The sequence below is a fragment of the Leptonotus elevatus genome, chromosome 12, assembly GCF_054856555.1.
Source record: "Leptonotus elevatus isolate MCC_2025b chromosome 12, RoL_Lele_1.0, whole genome shotgun sequence".
Classification (NCBI taxonomy): Eukaryota; Metazoa; Chordata; class Actinopteri; order Syngnathiformes; family Syngnathidae; genus Leptonotus; species Leptonotus elevatus.
Genome location: NC_141250.1, coordinates 2,690,977 through 2,712,133, shown reverse-complemented (window position 1 = coordinate 2,712,133; position 21,157 = coordinate 2,690,977). Strand labels below are relative to the sequence as shown.

At 39.9% G+C, this 21,157-nt stretch overlaps 1 protein-coding gene across 1 annotated transcript; it reads right to left on the bottom strand.

The window, feature by feature from the left end:
• Positions 1-502: 502 nt before the first annotated feature.
• klhdc3l (kelch domain containing 3-like) lies at positions 503-21,157 on the bottom strand. Its single transcript, XM_086092009.1, has 8 exons — positions 21,082-21,157; positions 18,443-18,635; positions 18,013-18,095; positions 14,977-15,055; positions 12,289-12,335; positions 10,317-10,437; positions 9,466-9,655; positions 503-1,720 (listed from the first exon to the last, which is right to left on the bottom strand). Exons 2-8 carry the CDS (start codon positions 18,600-18,602, stop codon positions 1,096-1,098), a joined length of 1,305 nt encoding a protein of 434 aa, XP_085948135.1. The 5' UTR covers positions 18,603-18,635; positions 21,082-21,157; the 3' UTR covers positions 503-1,095.

The window sequence follows — 21,157 nt, the reverse complement described above, 5'->3', positions numbered from 1 at the left end:
GACGAATATTTAATTCCCTGCACAATAATGCGGCACCTTCATCAAATTGTCAAAAGGACAAGCCAAGTTTGTGACAAAAGTGGACTTTATTTACGCAAAAACTCGCCGCAGCGGACTTTACGATGAGGAAATGTGGCTGAAAGGAGGCGGGGACAGAGAAAACCTCGCGGTTCATTGTGAAATACTGCAACCGACCAGGTTTGGTTCATGGAACATATTGATACAGTAACTGACCGAGAGCTTAATTTTTTTTTAATGAAACGGGCTAGAGTTACCTCTTTTTCTCTGGTTTCATTTACCTCACTTTCTCAAACGAAAGACGCAGAGTTTCCCCACATTTCAGGGTTTCTTGACCCAGCGTTGTCACTAAACCTGCTTTGTGAAATAGGCCCCTGGTGTGCTTCTGCCGATGACGCAGGTTATTTAAAAGAAATTGACTCAATAATCATCTATCGGTTCAGTACGCAAAACAAGAGCGTCAAAGTACACAAATGATAGCCAATGAGGTTGAAATGTCAGCCCTATGGGGTTTATTGGGTTAGTCTTGGTATGATGTTAAAGAAACAGATGTAAACGTTAAATGAACCAGGACAAAATGTGCAATGTAAAAAAACAAAAACATTTATCCATTATTGGCTTTGTCTCAGACCAGACACATTACAAGTGTGTTCACATGCTACAACACAACAAAACCAAAGGCAAGGACCTGACAAGGAGCAGGAAGCTTTCAGAACTGTGCTCTCTTTGTGCCATATCTCATCTCAGTCAAAAGAGGAACTATAGCTCAAGATGAAGGAGTCCTTGTTCAATGAAATTATTTTGTTCTCACGTATAACCTTACGACTGAAGAGTACGTCATTTGCTTTTCACAGGACTGTACAGTATGTGTACAGAGTAAAAAATTGGGTACACGCAGTCAACAACAAAAAAAGTATCATAATTAAAATGACTTTAAAATGTTCCCTCTTTCCCTGGATATGCAACAGCGTCCAAACTCAAAAAGGTAAATATAATATAAAATCTTTCTTATCAATACAATCTGTCAACAAAATAACATAACACTGTTTTCAATTTGTGTGCGCTCTTTCAAACCTGTCAAGAGTCAGACAGAGTCATTTGCCAAACGGAGAGCGGATTAAGTCCGGAACACGGTCTGCCGCCTAACACAAGCAGCAGGTCAGGCAAATGCTGTGATATATCTTCATCCTCATCTTCGAGCAATTCCTCTTCTGTGCAGCTCCAGTGCTTACTGAATGCTTTATTTACAAATGTTAGACAGCTTTCAACCTGATGCACATTTTTTTCCTGTAAAACACTTTTGTCCAGTCCTGTTGCATTACTAAGAGTTTTGAGGTGACATTTCTCCAAGGTGAACGTTTGCAGCTCTATAGCGCCCTCTGATCCCAGAAAAGTGAGCGGGGCAGGAAAACATTTGTTTTTGAAAGGCCTACATTTGTCATATTGCAGCTTTGGGTGGGTTCCTGAGCAGATGCTGGTGGTGCCAGTTGTGTACTTGGGACCCAGACCAATACAACAGTGGTGAATCTTATCTGGAGAGCTGGATCCTGGCATTGTGTTGATTTGCCACCACGTATGAGTGGAGAAGTTGTACCTCCATAAACAGTTCTTTGGATAGTTCAGGCTTTCTCCTCCTCCGAAAAGAAGCATGCAGTCCTTGTAGGCTACAGCTGAGTGACCAATCAATTTTGAGGGTCCAGACCTGGAGACAATAACCAATAGCGGTATTAGGACATTTGATGTTTTTCTTGTTGTGCAGTTATGTGTATGCTATCTGGGGCCTGACCGATATCCATTTTTTGAGGCAGAAAAAAATAAAGATTACTGATTAACTGCAGATTATTAAAAAAAATATATATAAAGCATAACATTACCCCCTTCTCCAATTCCTTTACAATAAGTGTCACTTACACACAAACTTAACTATTAAGATTTTCTGCTTTGAATGACAAGTTCATAATATGACCTTATCAACAAATTTCATGAAGTATACAAGGTTATTGTAAAGATGTATGTGTCAATAATTAAACTATTCTTACTCGTTTACAACTGCTGTTTACAAAATAATGAACCTTTTCTTTTACATATTTTTATCTTGTGTTATTTTCACAAGTTTTGGGACTTACTGGGCTAACCTGGGACCTCGGGAATTGTATTTCGTGCCATGTCATGTGGAAATGTGTGTTAAGACAAAAAGAAAAAGAAAACTCCTCGGATGTATGCATCCTTGAATTTTAAAAAACAATAAGAAAGTGAAATAAGGATAGAATAAACTAAAATAATAGCAACTGAAAAAACTGTAAGAACAAATACTGACTGTTCCTGTGCGTTTTAGCCTCTTGGGGGCAGTGTGGTGCCCCGTGCATCCATGGTGTACACACTTAAAAAGTGAGTACAGAAGAAAGTTGCGATTGAATTCTATTAATATAACTCAATTTTTTTGTGCCTTGTGTTATCTCACGAGTGGGTATGTGTTCCCACAGCATTTGTGTGTGTATATTCATTATTTGAAGGAAAAACACTCCCGTAGTCAATGCTAACTTCCTGTTAGCATTTGAATGGGATCCTCCCTTCGCTTTTAGCATAAGCGCTAGGCTAGTGATGTTTTAAAAGCGAAGCATGTTGTGTATTTTAATAAGTAATGTGTAATGTAATTCTTAACTTCATACGTTTTACAGTTAACTCCAACTACGGTGTCCTTATAGGATGCTTGGGGAGTCGCGACAACAGAATAACCTGAATAATATGCGCTACACACTTGCTATAGTTGCTAATGCGACGCAAGCAAAATGGTGCATTCAGGGTACTTTCACAGCGTCGGAAACTTCAGTTTTCTTCGATAACGTTTAAAGGGGAAAATAATGGGGTAGATACCACGAACTTCCGTGTTTCACACATCAGCACCGTTTACGGCCACTGATGACCGCTTTCCAACATTCGCACACCACCCCTACGCCCCCCAACAGCGCGTTCCCCCCAGGGCGTCTCAGCTTTGTGAAATGCTTCGGAAAACTGAGACAGACACACTTCACACGCGCACCCGTCGACGTTAACGCGCCACCGAGGGGCACAAAGGCAGAAGCTCAAGCACTGGGACGCGGCCTACAAGTCGCAAACCGGAAACAAAGCTGATGTGTGAAACCCGGAAGTCCCGCCTCCTCCGTGGCATATACATATACATATATACATATACATATACATATATGGCTTTTTGGCTCAATTGTCCAATTGTTTTGTCCGATGTTTGAAGGCCAATCATCGTCCGATTATATTCGGTGGTGTTACGCATTTGTTTTATTGCGCTCTTACTCCCTGTGCAAAAAGGAGGCTTTTATTTTGTAGATGCCCACAGGAAGTGGTGCGCTGTCTGCCAGTTTCACTTTACTTCTTTTGTTGTGAGTTACGTGTTGTACTCTCGACCACGGCTGCTGTTTCACCGTGCCGCCTCGAGTTGTTGAGCAAAAATAAATATGCCCTGAGAAGAGGCTAAAGAAGCACCTATGAAGACATCGTTTATGTGCTCTACAAGAACAGGTTATGGGTCCAGGCACTGAGGCTGCATAGAGACCACGACACAGAGGCGACTCATCAGGCAAGTGATCAACAAAGCCACGAAAGTGTGCAAGGGCGGATTTGTGCAGAAGAAAGTTGCAAGTCACGGAGGTAAAGCAAACGTGAAGAATTACACGGAGCTTACCATAGACTTGAGCAAATAAACGACGGTGCATGTTTGAAGAAGTATCCACGACGTATTACGCTGGCTAACGAGCTAATTGTTGCACAGTGCATATTATTATATTATTATTATTATTAACTCTTTGACCGCCATAAACGTTATAAAACGTTTAGTAAAAACCTACGGAGGGGCGCCGAGGACGTTAAAAGACGTTCACTATGGTTTTTTTTGGAAACGGGTGGAGGAAAGCCTTGGGCAGCTGTGTATCAAGTATCAAGCAGATCTAGTTAGTTTAATGACTCGTTTTGGCCCCTAGATGGCAGCGATGACTCTCTTTTGCACAAGGTTGGGTGGGCCGCCCACCGTGGGCGTCAGTAGAAGACGTGAGGCGGAGCTAGAGTGTTGAGGGGACAATGGCTGATGATGCAACAATGGCTGACGAAGCAACAATGGCGACCGGTTGCAAGCAGCTCACGCTTGAGCATTTTTTTCAAAGACGGAAAGCATCGATCAATACTAAAAAGCGCATTGATGTCGACGATGATGATGACTCCGAGCTTGACGCCAAAGTTGGAAGCCTTGACGCGACCGTTATGATCACGTAGTAAGCCTCACCGGATAGCGCTGCTAACGCCGGAAAACGCGCAGCACAACCGACCGGGTACTTCTGCACAAGCGGGCATTCGATCGGGCGATGGAGAGTAGTCGAAAAGCATCGACCAATGCACATTGATGATGATGATGATTGTGAATCCCGAGGTTGACGCCACAGTTGGACGCCACAGATGGACGCGGCCTTTATTCTCACGTCATAAAGCCTCACCGGCTAGCGCTGCTAACGCCGGAGCTGCACAAGCGGACATTCAATCGGACAATGAAGAGTACCTTGAGTCCAATGCATATTCATCGGAGGAGCGGGTACAGTCTGATCACGGAGAAGACACTGGTTCTGGACTACGATGCCACCATGAATGGAGTGGATAAGATGGATCAGAACATCTCTTACCACCCGGTAAAGCAACTGAAGGACATGAGGAAGCCAGACGTAACACCACCGTAACGTAACCATAGCATGATCCTGATATTAGACTTTATGGCAACACACACTGCAGTATATACTTGCTATTCCCCGGAAAAAACGGCCTGCAAGAAAGTGTAGCTTCTGCACGCGAAGAGGCAATCGCAGTGAAACTAATCTGTTGTGCAAATCATGTTGCGTTTCACAAAAAGAAAAACTGTCGTTGAAACATCCACATAATTGTAAATAGCACCACAGTTGCACACATTCGTAAATAGTTTGCCAAATTGTTGTCAAATTGTTACACTGTTGAATGTAAATAAACGTATTTTGCTATCAAAAAACACTTTTTCATTCTTGGTGGTAGTGTTTTATAGAAGTAAAGCACTATTTAGGTGTTTGTGGCATCATTCATGGACAAAAAGAAGTGTAAAATTCACTAGAGTGCATGAAATAATATCGTTTCACTAAAAGCTTGATTTCTCCGTATTTTGGTCCAAAACAAGCGTATTTGGGTGAAACTAACCATTTCCTATTGTTGATTACTAAAGAACGGAATAAGGTAGAAACAAACTTTTTTTTCTAATGAAAGATGAAAGTTCAATCTTTCATTTGATAGTATGTGTGTTTCCATAGTCCAAACAGAACATTTTCTGTGGACCTTGAAAGATCAGTCAAAATGCTTAAATCGGCTGGCACTGACAGCATCCCTTTTCTGAAAACGTCTGGCAGTCAAAGAGTTAATATTCATGAATATGAAAAACAGTATTACCAACCTACTGTTGATGATAATGACCAATGTAAAGTTTGCCATGATGTACAAACCTGGCTTGAGATTCTTGGACATTGTAATTTTGAAGACGTACTCAAACTTCAATGTGTGGTAAAAGGTATGAACATGAACGCAAATGCAGTGAATCAGATGTGTGAAGTCTGTACACAAGGTAAGTGGGTTCAAACGAGGAGTAAGAAGCCAGATGGTAAAGCTGAAAGACCACTACAACTTATACCGATCTGGCAGGGCCAATGAAAACGACCAGTATAGAAGGATACAAGTATGCGTAATGTTTTACTTATTACTTATTAATTATTCAGGAGCGATACTGGTGTATTTCCTTCAAGTCAAAAAGTGATGCACTTTTGGCTACTGAGAGATTTTTGGCTGAGGTAAATGTCAAGTGCATACGTTCAGACAACAGCACTGAATTACAAAGACTTTCAGATGTTAACTAAGAACGAAATCCGAAACATCTGTACCTTACTCGCCACACCAAAATGGCACAGCAGAGCGATGCTGGCGAACACTCTATGACATGGCTAGATGTTTACTGATAAAGAGCAAGTTACCAGATTCAAATGTGGAACTATGCTATACAAATGGCTGCCCATGTAAGAAACAGATGCCACAACAGGCGAACAAAGAAGACCGCATACGAGCTACTGACAGGGAAGATACCAAATATATCTCAAATGCAAAAGTTTGGATCGAAGTGTTTCAGTTTCAAACACGAAAAAGGGAAACTTGACTCCAGATGTGAACAGGCATTTTTGTAAGCTACGACAAAAACTGCCCAGCCTACTTAGTTATCGACCCTGAAACAGAAAAATCCAGAAGCACAGGTTGGTGAAATTTACAAACAAAACAAATACAGAAAAGGAGACCAAAATAACAGAGTCAGATGTGCGACATGACAGCATAAACGATGATGGACTTTATGATGCAAGAGAGAAGAAAATAAACCTGAGAATATTGCAGAAAACATACCAGATGTGTCAAGTAGATGGCAATGTTGAAAGTGTGATTAGAAGGAATCTACCAAGAGCAAATCAGAAACCAGCTTACTTACAAGACTTTTGAGACAGAGGAGGGCACGATGGACAAATAACAAACTTGTGTTGATTTCTGTTACTGAGCAGTGTGCGATGTACCGAAAACCTATCAAGAGGCAGTAACATTATCTAAGTCAAAACACTGGAAAAGTGCCATGGAGGAAGAGATGCATTCACTGGAGGAAGATGAGACATTTCAACTGACTCATCTACCACAAGGTCAACAAGCATTAGGAGGGAGATGCGTCTATACAGTTAATATGGACACACACGGATCAAACAGGTACAAGGCAAGATTTGTTGCTAAGGGATACAACCAGCGGGCTGGAACGGACTACAAAGAGACATTCTCACCCACAGCTGACATGACAAGCGTCAGAGTTCTCATGCAGAAGGCAGCGCACGAGGACCTGATCTTACATCAGATGGACGTAAAAACGGCATATCTACACGCACCCATTGATTGTGAGATTTTCCTTGAGCAACCAGAAGGTTACGAGAAAAAATCAAAAACATGTGAGAAACTTGTATGTAGATTGAACAAACCCTGTATAGACTCTTCAATCAACAATCAGGCAAAAACTCGAATGCTGTGCATACAGTGGTACCTCGGAGTTTGAACAGAATTCGTTCCTGCGAAGTGTTTAAAGTCCGAATTGTTCAACCTCCCAAATATTTTTTCTCATAGGAAAAATTAATCCGTTCCCAAGCTCCAAAAACAGAAAATTCCTATTTTAATTTCTATTTATGTTTTTTAAATTTACATCCTGTACAGTATTTAAACAATAAAAAAATACCTTACCTTACCTGTTGTGGTGTGATGGCGTCAGTGGATGATAAATGCTATCTATGTTAATGTTTGCTTTAGTTCAGTGTTGAGTTTGTGTATTTACATTGGGCATATTGTTAGACTACTAAGCGGTCCTTGCGTGCGATGTTTAACGTCAGGCACATTGTTGAACAGCTAAAAGGGGGTCCTCGTGCCAGTATTTACAGAAGTAGTCACGGTAGTTACAATTCCACTGTGGTTTGTAGCACTGTATGTTTTTCTTTGCTGCCACTGGCACTGTTGTCTTTCTTTGGGCCCATGGCAAAGAAAATTGTCGTGGAAAAATCAAAATGCACTCGCGAGTATGGAGCACCTACGGGAGTATTCACGATCTAACTGGAAATGAACAGTGCATCTTCTCAACTACCGCAACGTGAGCATTCGGCATTGCCCGGCTTGGCTTGGCTTTACGAGGCTACCCGTTTTCAAGGTACGTTCGGCTTAGCTTGCTTTGCTTGGGTGTTCGAGCTCCGAGGCATTTTGTACTCAGATTTTTGGGGTTGAAGTCCGATTTGTACGAGTTCCGAGACGTTCAAACTTCCACTGTACTTGTATGAAAATTATTTTGTGCAAAATGCTGCAGATCATTGTGTGTACACTAGGGAGAAAGATGGTCAAAAAGTAATCCTCATTGTATGGGTAGATGACCTTATTCTAGCTGCTAACAATGACAAAGCAATGCTTGATGTGAAAAGAATGCTAACACAGAGGTTAAAAATGAAAGGAATAGATTTTGATCAAACAAATGGACAAGTCAAAATGTCACAAGAGAGATATGTGGAAAATATATTGGAAAGGTTTGAAATGCAAAAATGTAAACCGAGGGAAACATCTTGTGAACCAAAATTGGATCATACAGAAGATGCAGAAAAGTTAAAACAACCCAGACTGTACAGAGAGGCAGTGGGGAGTTTGAGTTACCTATCCACATGCACTAGACCTGACATTAACTTAGTTGTCAGTAAACCTTCTCAACATTTTAGTGAACCAAACATAGAATATTGGAAGACAGTGAAGCATGTGTTTAGATGTCTTAAAGGTACAACTAAACTTGGACTATGCTTTAACAAGGACACAACAGAAAAGCTTGTTCTAAAGATTCACTGTGATGCAAGTTGGGCATCAACCGACACAGACAGATGTAGCATGTCAGGATAATGTGTCAGCCTAAGTGAAGCAAGTTCACTTATTTCTTGGAAAACTAGAAAACAACAGACAGTAGCACTACACCTGTGAAGCAGAGTACATAGCTTTAGCTTCGGCTATACATGAGTGTCTGTACATAGAACAGCTACTAAAAGGTTTAGACATCCATGAATACACAAAATTAAAAGTGTATGAAAACAACCAAGGTGCAATAGCACTTACAAAGAATCCTGTTCACAGACAACGATGCAAGCATATTGATGTGAAATATCAGTTCATCAGAAGCATTATTTGTAACCACTGGAAAGGTCATTTCGGAATATTGTCCTACCGATAGGATGATTGCTGATGTTTTGACAAAATCAGCTACAAAGCAAAAGTTGAAATGTTTTGCCCAGAAAAGGTTTGCCATGCAAAAGTGGCTTAATGGAAATGGGATTTATTAAAAATGTGTAATTGTACCCAGTAAGCTAACAGCGAGTGTTATGCATTTGTTTTATTTTGCGCTCTTACTCCCTGTGCAAAACGAGGCTTTTATTTTGTAGACACCCACAGGAAGTGGTGCGCTGTCTGCCAGTTTCAGCTTGTTCTGTTGTGAGTTGCGTATTGTACTCTTGGCCATGACTGCTGTTTCACCGTGCAGCCTCGAGTTGTTGAGCAGAAATAAATATGCCCTGAGAAGCACCTTTGAAGACATTGTTTATTTGCACTAACAAGAGCCATTTCCGCGACCTGCTCGCCTTAACAGGTGGCCGATTAATCGGTCGGGCCCTAATGCCATCCCAGTGCCTTGCTGAAGGACACACTTGAGGTGTTTGGAAAGCAAGCTGACGTCTCGCCAATAACTTTCACAATTCTATACGTGTCGGCATTGGCCCTTGAGTTTTAGTGATACAACACTGTTTTATTGAAGTCTGTCGAAATCTCAAAGAAAAAAGGTGAAGTTACTTGGTTTTGAGTGAACTCCACGTATAGTTGGCAGGATTCCATTTCCAGAAATCTTTCTGCTCTCTCAAGCCTTTCAAGCCACCATACAGGTACATGCAGCTCTGGTAGACCATTGCAGAGTGACTGTGTCTCGGACCTGGGCTAAGAGATTCGTGCTGTAAACCACTGAGCAGCGACCAAACCTTGGTTTCTGTCAGACAAATAGACACATGGAATAGAAACTTAAACAGTGTGTGTCCTACAGTATTAGTTACTACAGTATTAGTTATTGTACTGAATCCTGTTGGCTTAACCCTATTCAGGAGTCGCCACAGTGAATAATCATCTTCAGTCTCTCCATGTCCTATTAAGTCATTCAAACCCCAAAAACGTATAAAATACCTTTTTTTAATACTTTATCCTTGACTCCCAAAAATGTATTTATACATTTTTGTTTTTATGCTAGAGCATACAGAAGGCTTGGCGACAGCTTCTGACATGAAGAGGTTGCTTAAAGCAATGGTAGTTATATGGTAGTAAAAACGGCCAGCAGGTGTCAGCAGAGTATAAGAGGCCATGTTGCAACAAACTGTTTTCCCCACTGTTTTAAACAGGTTTGTGAATAATGATGAAACTTAGCTATATTCTAATGCTAATTGCTGCAAAACAGAAACAGATATAAATATACTTTTATTTCCTGACGAAAGAAGAGACTCTAATCTTTCTTTTGGTAGGTTCCATGTTTTTATAGCAATAAAACACAATATTCTGTGGGCCTTGCAAAATCAGTCAAAAGCCAGTACAACAGCCGGGAGTTAAGGGGGTTGCTTCAATGAAAATGGCTGGAAGTGAATGAGTTAATGTATACTTACCACAATCTAAACTCCAAAATTCTTGAGATGATCCCTTTATATCTACGAAGCCACCGTACATCAGCATGGATGAACCTATCACCACCGCACTGTGCCCTTTTCTGTTGGTTGGCATTGGGGTCTACGTCCATGAAAACATAACACATACAACACAAGTCAAGTTAGTTTTATTTGTCATGTCGTTTTGCCTCATTGCACTTTATATGGAAGGTTTAGAACAGGGGTGTCAAACATACGGCCCCCTGGCATAGGGGTTTAATCCAGCCCGCAAGACGATTTTGTAAAGTAAAACAAATAAATTGTAATGTTGGACCATTAAATAAGACTGCCACAATCAAAACATATAAATTCGTGATTTCACAGGGAGTCCTCAGATGAGCAATGCAACTTGTACACAGAATCGTCCTGAATATTATTATTTTACACACAACTTGAAGTTACGGTTTGTTTAAAAAAAATATTTGAAATCATAGAGACATAAACATGTGAAATAAGACACAAATTCAATTACTGGTAATATGAACACGTATGACAAGGATTAACGTCCTAATAACTTCATTAACTGCGCCACACAATGCATTCTGGGAACAATATATATGCAAAACAGGTAGATTTAACGCGTCCGGAAATGTGGACCGGTGGGTGGGGTGCCTGGCGGGCCTGCAGTGCCCCGTCCTGCTGCGTTGGGATGGGGGCGCGGGCCGTGTTGGGGTGGGGGGCGCTCCTGCTCCTGGGTTTGCTCTCCGGCCGGTGGCCCTGGTGGGGCCCGGGGGTCGTCCTATGGCGCTGCCGCGGCCTGGGGGGCCCTGAGGTGTTGCGCTTGCTCTGTCCTGGCAGGGGTCGACGGCTCCCCTCTTTGGTGGAGATTTTCATGCATGCCAGATCCACCACAATAGCATCTATCGAAACTCAGACACAATCTGCTTCTTCCTCAGGTCATTGAATCGGTGGAGGCTGGTGTCTGTGGATCTCACTCTGCTTCGTTTGTCCTTCCTTCCTTTCCTCAGTCTCTCCTTTGGTCTCTTGAGGTCTCCCTGATTTTTGGGATTTGTTGGAATTTAGATGTTTCTGGGGTTGGTGAAGAACTCTGGTTGGTGGCCCGGTGGGTGGTGTCTGGTCGGTGCTGGATTTCACTTTCCTTTGTTTTCTTTGGTCCCCTTGGGTCTCCTGACGGCGGTGTTCGGTTTAGGTGAACGGTATGGGATTTTTTCTAATAGGTTTTTGGTGAGCTAACGAATACACACACACTTGCACGCACGCACACATACTCACCCAATAAAAAAATTAAATAACAAAAAAATTAACAAAAAAATAAAAAATAATAAAGAGCAATGATGATGACATTACCGAATGAACAATACTGAGCTCTTTAAAAAAAAAAAGAAGAAAAAAAGAATGAACTCAAGTTATCGTGAGCTAGAACATTCGCTATTATCAACATCTGACCTTGCAAATCTCATTCAATACAGAAAAAAAATTACACAGAAATATAATAGCCTAAATATCCATCTTGAAAACACCTAAACCAACTAGATCGTACCAATTATAAAGAAAAGCAAAGTCTCAATATTCTAAAATAAGATCAATACCACTGATCATATCCCAAGGCAATGTGCAATACCTTATTATCTGATAATTTGTGACTTTAACATATAACTGAAATGTTATTTCTCTTGTCAAAAAGGGTGCCTTTGCAGTGCTGACAAATTAGTGGTGTGTCAGTCACAAGCATGGTAATTTGGGACAGATGTTTGAAATGCTCGATTGGGAGCTGATTTGTTGTTTTTTCCCTTACAGACATGCAGCAGAGTGAGCACACAAACTGGAGTGAGGGAGAAACAAGAGCGTGCATAAAAAAAAAAAACCTTGCTTTTTACAGTGACATTACATCAACTGGAAGCACAACCTTTATGTGAAAGGGCCAAATTAATTTTCAAAATAAAAAGTACAAATAACAAAGACGTATCTCTACCTGAGGGACACTTGCTTTCCTCGGATTGTGCACCCATTTCAGCATTGCTGAAACAGACAAAAAGTTGAATGTTGTATGTTTCCAATCAAAAACACAAACCAGTTTTGTCACACAAACATTATCATTATTGTCATTAAATATACTGAACAAAACCATAAACGCAACACTTTTGATTTTGCTCCAATTTTCCGTGAGCTGGACTCAAATATCTAAATTGTTTTCTACGGACACAAAAAGTAATCCATGTTGAGCATGTCTCTTTTGTCCAGATAATCCATCCCACCTCACAGGTGTGGCTATCAAGATGCTAATTAGACACCACACAGCACAATGCCACAAACGTCGCAAGTTGTTAGGGAGTGTGCATTTGACATGCTGACAGCAAGAATGTCCACCAAAGCTGTTGCCTGTGAATTCAATGTTCATTGCTCTGCCATACGTCTCCAAGGGCGTTTCAATTTGGCAGTACAGTACTTCCAGCCGGCCTCACAACCGTGGACCACGTACAACCACCCCATTCAGCACGTTCACCTCCAAGTAATGTTAAATTTATCAGACATTTTTAAATTTAGTCTCAGTTCTAGTCCAGTTTCAATCACGCTTGTTAGTTTTTATCATAGTTAGTCAACCTCAACTATAAATCTAGTATTTTAGTCTCCTTTTAGTCCAAGAAAACATAATTTTGTAATTATAATAATTTTATTTTACATTTTAGTCTAGTTTTAAGTCAGGGCAGTCATTCATTTGATTGTATCCCTGTATGTTTGTTTTGCCAGCAGATAACGAACATTTCAGATCTAAAACTATTTTCTAAAATTATTTTACTATTTTTCGTGGCGGCCGTGGCTCTGGGTGTAGAAACGGTCGCTCAGTAAACAGAGGGTTGGCTGTTCGATCCCCGCTCTCCCCGAGTCATGTGTCGTTGTGTCCTTGGGCAAGGCACTTCACACACATTGCCTCCAGTGTTACTCACACTGGTGTATGGAAGGTGCGAATGTTTAGTGGTGGTCGGAGGCGCACACTGGCAGCCACGCTTTTGTCAGTTTGCCCCAGGGCAGCTGTGGCTACTTAAGTAGCTTACCACCACCACAGTTTGAGTGCAAGAATAATTATATCAATTCCATTGTAAAGTGTCTTTAAGTGTCTAAAAAAGCACTATATAATTCTGATGCCTTTTTATTATTATTTCACATAAAAATGTCCCCTCATCTTTTTGATGAAAAACAACTTGACACACAACTATAGTATATCAACTATGGCTCCATGAGCTAACATTAGTTAGCGGTTGGATAAACATTATTGTTGGAACGTTATAGCTGTTGGATTAATGTTAAATTATAACTATAATCCCCCCAACCTCCCTTTCACCGTGAATCCACCTCCTGTCTGTAGAGGTGGCAAACCCAGGTCCACAAAGTAAAAACCCTGCCACAGTTTGGCTTTAGCCCCAGGTGCTAGCTAGCTAGAGTTAGCTAGGGAGCTAGCTAGCTCCTGGGGCTAAAGCAAAACTGTGGCAGGGTCACTGTGTGTCACATGACAATATCTCAGGGACAGGCTAGCAGAGACAAGATTTTACAAAATAATACAATTTTCGTGTCGTTTTTGTTCATGAACTAAAATGTCCATAGATTTTAGTCCAGTTTTTATTAGGTGAAGTACATCTTCGTCTCGTCTTCATTAGTTGACGAAAATGCATACTGATTTAGTCCCAGTTATTGTTTATTAATGAGGGTTTTAGTTTAGTCTAGTCTAGTTTTAGTCCGGCGAAAAATGCGTGTTGACGAAATTATTTTTGTTTAGTTCTTGTTGACGAAATTAACACTTAAATCCAAGATCATTTGAGACCAGCCACCCGGACAGCTGTTGCAACAATCGGTTTGCATAACCAAATAATTTCTACACAAACTGTCAGAAACCGTCACAGGGAAGCTCATCTGCATGCTCGTCATCCTCGTCTGGGTCTCAACCTGACTGCAGTTCGTTGTCGTAACCGACCTGAGTGGGCGAATGCTCACATTGTCCGGCATGTTGGAAAGGTGTTCTTTCTCTTCATGGATGACAACAACTGATCAACTATATGCAAATTAGATTTGTTGTACTGCGTGAGGCAAATAGAAGCAATAATAAATGTGTTGTTTATATTTTTGTTCAGTGTAGTAGTAGGAATAGTAGCCCAGTGGACCTCCGCATATTAAAAAAAAATAATAATAATAAGCTTTTTTGGAGTCAACACCCATTCTTTTTTCATTCATGGAAAAAAGCTTATTGGTGGCTTACACGCACCTAATCAAGATTTTGGAGGATTAAAAAAAACACATTAATTTAAAATGAGAGTCAATACGCAGCTTCCACCGTAGTGGTAGTAGTAGTAGTATTTATTGTTTTACATTTGAATTTATGTACAGCACTTTGTTACAGCTGTAGTTGCTTGTAAAAGTGCTCTATAAATAAAGTTGAGTTGTGGCAAAGTTTCAAAACATTTACTTTAAATAGAACAATGGAAACTTTGCATGTGAATACATTTGCCGCATGAAGTCCTTAAGTGACGTTCAGTTGAATAGGTCAAATTTAACTTTTAGTGTACTCTGAAAGGACTCTGCACAAGTTGTGAACTTTAGTAGCAAGAGTCAGAAGCACATTGGCATGCATGCATGTTACAACATGTTTTGTCTTCATAGAAACCCTTACCAATGTCAAACACCCAGAGAGGACATCTCAGCAACGTGTATGCTGAATCCAGTGTGCCTCCAAACACGTATATAAAGCCCTGAAAGTTCAGATTGCTTAACATAGTCCAGTCATTATGAGCAAGTGACAGTAAATGCCCCTCCATCGCAGCGGGGGGTTACGAATACCCCCGTAATTAGAGAAATATGTGATATAGAATTACACCCTAAGTATGTGTTTATAGCATTTACAACACATAATAAAACAAATTAAAAAGTCTTTAACACACTTTTTAAATGATACAAACACATGTAAACATGTATTCTATAGATAGTATTCACAGGACGTAATTTTCCCCACATTGTGTGCCATTCACAAGTCCGTGGAATGTCGAATGGGAACGGACAAAAAAGATAGGCAAAGACAAAGATAAAGGGAAAGGATTTCCAATCGACAAAGTGTGTTCTAACCATTTTGATGAAAGTAAGTGTCATTGTAAGATGGTAAAAATGCTTTTACCATAATGCGATCGTGATAAAAGTGAGCCGCTAGCCGTAGATAGCTCTGGCTAAAAATAGATCCGGTTGTCAAGATGTTCGATTTTGAGATCTCTCCAAATACCCTCCTTAAGGTCTCTTGTTTTCCTTTCCAAGGAGCCCAAAAATTAAAATTGTTGTTAAAGTGTATGAAAAAAAAGCGATGAATCAACAATGTTGCTGTTTTTGTTGTAACATGCTAGCGCTAGTAGCTAACACAGTCGCGGAACTAGCTAACTTGGTGGAAAAATAACCCGAGATTCTTCTCCTTGAATTCACAAATGATATATGCACATGGCAACCAATAAAAGCCGAAAGTACAGAATGCAAGAATGTCCGTGTTTTGGGAGCCTATCCTACCTCAGAGCATACGTTGCCATGTAATCTGGTCCGGGCAGTAACATTGGCGAATGTTTGTAATCCAATTGATTCCACTAATCAAACGTTTCAACGTGTACCGCTGCAAGGAGTGTCAAGTTAAATCTTCCGCATACATCTTGCCTACACAAGTACCGTTAGAGGAAGCTGGGGGTGACATTCATCAATAACAAAAGAACATTCGGTGTAAACACAATACAAACACAGCTGAGTCCGCTAGAAAGTTGACCCACCATGAGGGGCGGACTCGTGATCCCGTGACATCAGTGAATACTATCTATAATTCAGTACAAAAGAAGATACTTTACGGTTATTTAAAAAAAGACAGAGAGAAAACATGTACAATACTTACTATGTTTAGAAAAAAAATGAACAATTTAAAATCCCCACCTCTGCTAATTTCACCGATGGGATACTACTGTGTATCTACTTTAGCACCCCCTATTTACTGTATTAAGAGAAAGCAAGATCAATGAATACGAAAAATTATGTACAAACATCGTAACAAGCTGTACTCACGACAACGATGATGAAAGTGCCGTAATAAAGTAAATTCCTGTTTCAACGCCGAAATAAAGGTCTTATTTGTACAAAAATTGTTGTGTTGAAATTGACTTTGGAAAATACTCCGCCTACATCAGCATATAGTAAAACTCCGCATTAACATGACATCATCTTTTTTTATGAACAAAACCATGGGCAGTTGATGTCTGGCTGTATTTCTTCTTTTGTATATTTGGGTGGCTCCATCAATGCTGTTTTGGAACTGCTGTGGACAATATACTGTATGTCAGGATGCCACTCTGCTAACATTACATTACAGCATGGAAAATGTGAAGTGACTAGCAAAGAGAGAAACGCGTTGTGCGTTTTGTGATAAAACGCAGCTACCAATCAGCGCTGGGAAGACAACAGCAAAACAAGTTAAGTGGCTGAATCAGTAGATACTACTGGTGCAACGGATCATCATTGATTCGTGGTAGGTTCGGGGGGTACAAAGTGCGCATTCACAGTCAACAATACTATTCTGACATGTCAAGGAAGCTGAAAGAAACCAAAACAAAGTGAACACATCTGAATCGCACATTTCTTCTTAGCGCTGCTGTAATGACGCCATCGGCAAGCGCAAAGGTGCTTCAATAAATGTTATTATTTCTTCAATCTTCAAGTATCCTGCTTTTATATTCTTAGGTTTATTTACGTTTTTACATTTTCAGTCCATACATTTTGTTATTTAAATGACATCCATAATATTTTATTTCCAATGTTTTGACATTAACTAAAAAAAATTTCATAGAACTTTATTGAACAATTGTAAATGGTTAATTTCCGGTTAATCCTGCGGAACGTCATCGGTAGTCATCGGTAGTCATCGGTAGTCATCGGTAGGCGATGATATGGCAAAAGTCTCCGACGTAAGTGGCTAGCGGCTAGCTGTAAGCATGACCAATGTGCATGAGTATCTGGCTGTCGGGTGGTAAGTAAATTTGACAGCTGGTACCTGACTTACTTGAATTATTTTTCAATATTCTGGACCAAGGCTACTTTGTAATTCACTCCATGTTTAAAGGAAGGAAATGTGCCTTAAATTGCACGTTGAGGTCTTTTCATTATTAATAATTAAAACAAAAACAAAAGATAAATAGAACTTTGTCTTCATTTATTTTATAAAAACACTTTTTATACACATGGACCATGTAAAAATAAGAATGTTTCTGCCTCATTTAGTTCCTAAATGGCAATATAGACATTTTGAATAGATTTTTTTTAATGGAAAAAGCGATTTACAATTTAAATGAAAACAAAGTACTATTTATCTCTTTTTTTTATGCTGATCCGAAAAAACTATCCGAGCCATGACTCAAATCCGTCATCCGATCCGTGACTTTTGTAATCCGTTGCACCACTAGTACGTACATACAGGTATTTTTTTTCGTGACACGAGGGATTTCAACTCAAAACTAAGCAAAAATACAAAATTAATTAAAAAACCATTTTTAAGTGAAATATTGGGAGCACAAATCCGGAACCTGCGATGAAGAGGTTTTTACTGCATGAATGTATGTACGACTGTACGTATATAATGCACAGTACATTTAAACAAATACAATATTCTCAAGAACGAGTAGAAAATAATTTTCACCTTATGAACAACCATAGAATGTTCCTCCACTTCCTCTGGTACGGTCTCACCTGTGCAGCTCAACTCTGTCCATTCATTACGCACTAAAAAAAAAAATTGGATAGTGAAGAAGAGTTTTCAGAAGAATAACAAAACACCTCTGTGGAAGCATCAGACTTGTGACAAATCCAATTGTTTTACAAGGATTACAATAATATGGGTCAAATGGAAGCTAAATTATTATGACTGCGCGCAGGGTGGGTGTTTTCTTCGATGCACCCTCAAATTGAAAAACTTGAGAGTGCGTAGCAATGATGTCAGAAGGTGTATCCAGGAAGGGTGATTTCAGAGTGCTAGCAGCAATAAATGCATAGGTTTTGAAATTGAAAAGCAGCATAAAATGTCGCCTTCAAATCAACTGCTGAACAGTCATACTCTGTCTATGGCTTACCTACACTGTACCTCCAAAAGTCCCTCAGAGTGCTGTTGTCTCTTCCGCCCAGAATATAGACGTTCCCCTCATAGCTGCAGCAGGCATGCTTGTAGCGGTCACAAGGAGCTGCGATGCTCTGGGGAAGCTGGCTCCACAGGCAGGGATTATTTTCACTCATTGTTGATCCATGCCAACCTTACTGGACCATTTTCTAAATGAGGAAAACCAAAGCTCTTTCAAAAAAGAGAAACACACAAGCAACACATACTAAACCCTCATGAAACCACTGCCACAACCAGCTTCAAAGGTTAATTCCAGTGTCATGTGACAGACATCTATACAGCAGTCTCTTGATACACAACGATTCCTTTACTTTTGAGTTAAATATGTTCCGTGACTCAGCTTGTAATGTGATTCACTCAAACCACAAATTGTAAGAAATAATTTCAAAATATTTTCCATTAATGTATTGTGGCCTATAACATCCATAAATAGGGATGCACCAATATTTTGGCCATTGAAATTTTTTGGTCGAAAATGACACATCTGCCACCATTTTAAGTGTCTCTGATTAACCTCAAATACATTTCAGATATTCTACTTCTAGTTCATTTTTGTTTGTCTTGCATTCTAGCAGGAACACTGACTGCTATTTCAAACTATTCCAGCTGAAGACAAACAACATGGTGCCACTACCATGCTTGGCTGTTGGTATAGAGTACTTTTGGTGATTAGTAATGGTGTTTGTGTCTGTAACAAGGTCTCATCAGACCATACATTTACAACTTATGTTTGGATGATTTTGTTAAGGTTTGAATGAATCCAAGGCATTTGTTTTTTTGCCATAATTCCAGAATTACAATCATTCATCACATTCGACCACTGACTAAATTACAAAGGTTTACATGCCATGCGGAGTAAGAATGTACCACGTTAAACTTTAAGACAAAGTCCAAAATCGTGAATGCATTGCGTGTCCACAGTTTTAACCTGGACGCTGGGATGGGACAGGCGTAAAAACGTGACAAACAATGGGGCTGGCGATATCCACCGGGACTCGGGACACAAGGCTCAAATCTGCGACTGTCCCAGTAAAACCTGGACGTCTGGTCACCCTAAAGACGCAACAAGATGCCATATACCAATGTTGATATTGACAAATGACCTTTTACTTAAAAAAAACAATGATCAAAACACGATTAGATGATTTAATATAATGATGAAGGAGTCTTAATCAACAAACTACAATGGACAATTCTGAACATCCGGGCATTTCTAATATTTTCGCAAACACTTCCTTTACATGTTGAACACAAACAGCGTGTTGTATTGCCTATGACTATCATACAAACCAGGCAGATTGTTATAGTAAGAATTTCATCACATTTTGAAATCAAAACAATCCTCACAAATCAAATTACAACGATCCACTGTCCAATACTTTTCAACGAGGGGAGAGCTTCCTTTCACAGACTGCCATTTTGACTTGGGATGTAAGCTCGGAATTGTTCATACACACATTGTATTATTTACCAGTTAACTCCACAAAGAGTAGTGTGTTGAGTCAGTGTCTGTTAGTTGTTATGGGTACTGAGAGCAAGTGTTCCAACTGGGACTGCTATTATAGGCTCTATCATCCGGAGGGAAGCACACCACCCGACACTTTAAATGCACAAGATCAGTTGGCTATCCATTTAATAGTTGGCTATCAGCCTAATAAATAGCCATGCCAAATTGACAACAACCATTTTTGAGGTCACATTGATGTCATAAGAATGCAAAAACTAAAATAATACGCATGGTGGTCTTAAAGAGTAAGAGATGATTGCTTCCTCTGCCACACTGACTTTTACAATTTTAATAAAGTTGGTAAATATAATATGTGTGCATTTAGTTTTTAATTATGCTAATTTTCCAATATGACCAAGAAAGTACGCTGGAATTCTTGAAAAGCGACTCATTACCACCATTTTAATTTTTCAGTGCCCTGAGGTCACGACGCACTGTTCAAACACACATATATTGTTTGTTTCATCTTGTCTTTGTTATTTTGGGTTAATAAATTACTGAAGTGTAGAATTAAAATATTTAAAAGGTGGACGACACCATCCATCCACCCGTCTCATACCGTTAAATTAAAATTGAAAAACGACAGAATGCATTAAAATACATAACAGATAAAGACTTTGGGGAGCATTTCATTCTATATTTCTTCTGCACTTTAACTTTGATAAAATAAAACTCCATATTCAGTATAATACGATCGTAAAACTTTTAATTATGTGTGATCGCGGCTGCGTATCCTTTGAAGGAAGGCATCGTTGTCAGAGTTCTCTGGCGTTTAGGCACCTTCATTTAAGCACAACCCGGAATGTTGCAACACAGTAAGCATACGCGAACAGTGGATGAAAGAAATGTTTTCATAACAAGTCGTGACTTTTTCATCTCCCAATTTTCACAAACGCATTTTGTGTCAATTGAGAAACAACTAAATTCGCCCGCATAACAACTAACGGTAAAGTTGAAGACAAGATGAGGAACGAGTTGACGCTTCCTTTTATTTAGTTGTGTTTTCTGATGTGACTATAATTTAAGTTGTTCTTGAACGATTACATAGCTGGAAAAACACTTAGTAGTAGAGATGATGTGTTACTTACGAAACCGTCGCCGCTGCTTTCCATTAAAATGTTGTCTCGCAAGAGACCGATGATGCATTCAAGGCTACCTCGTAGA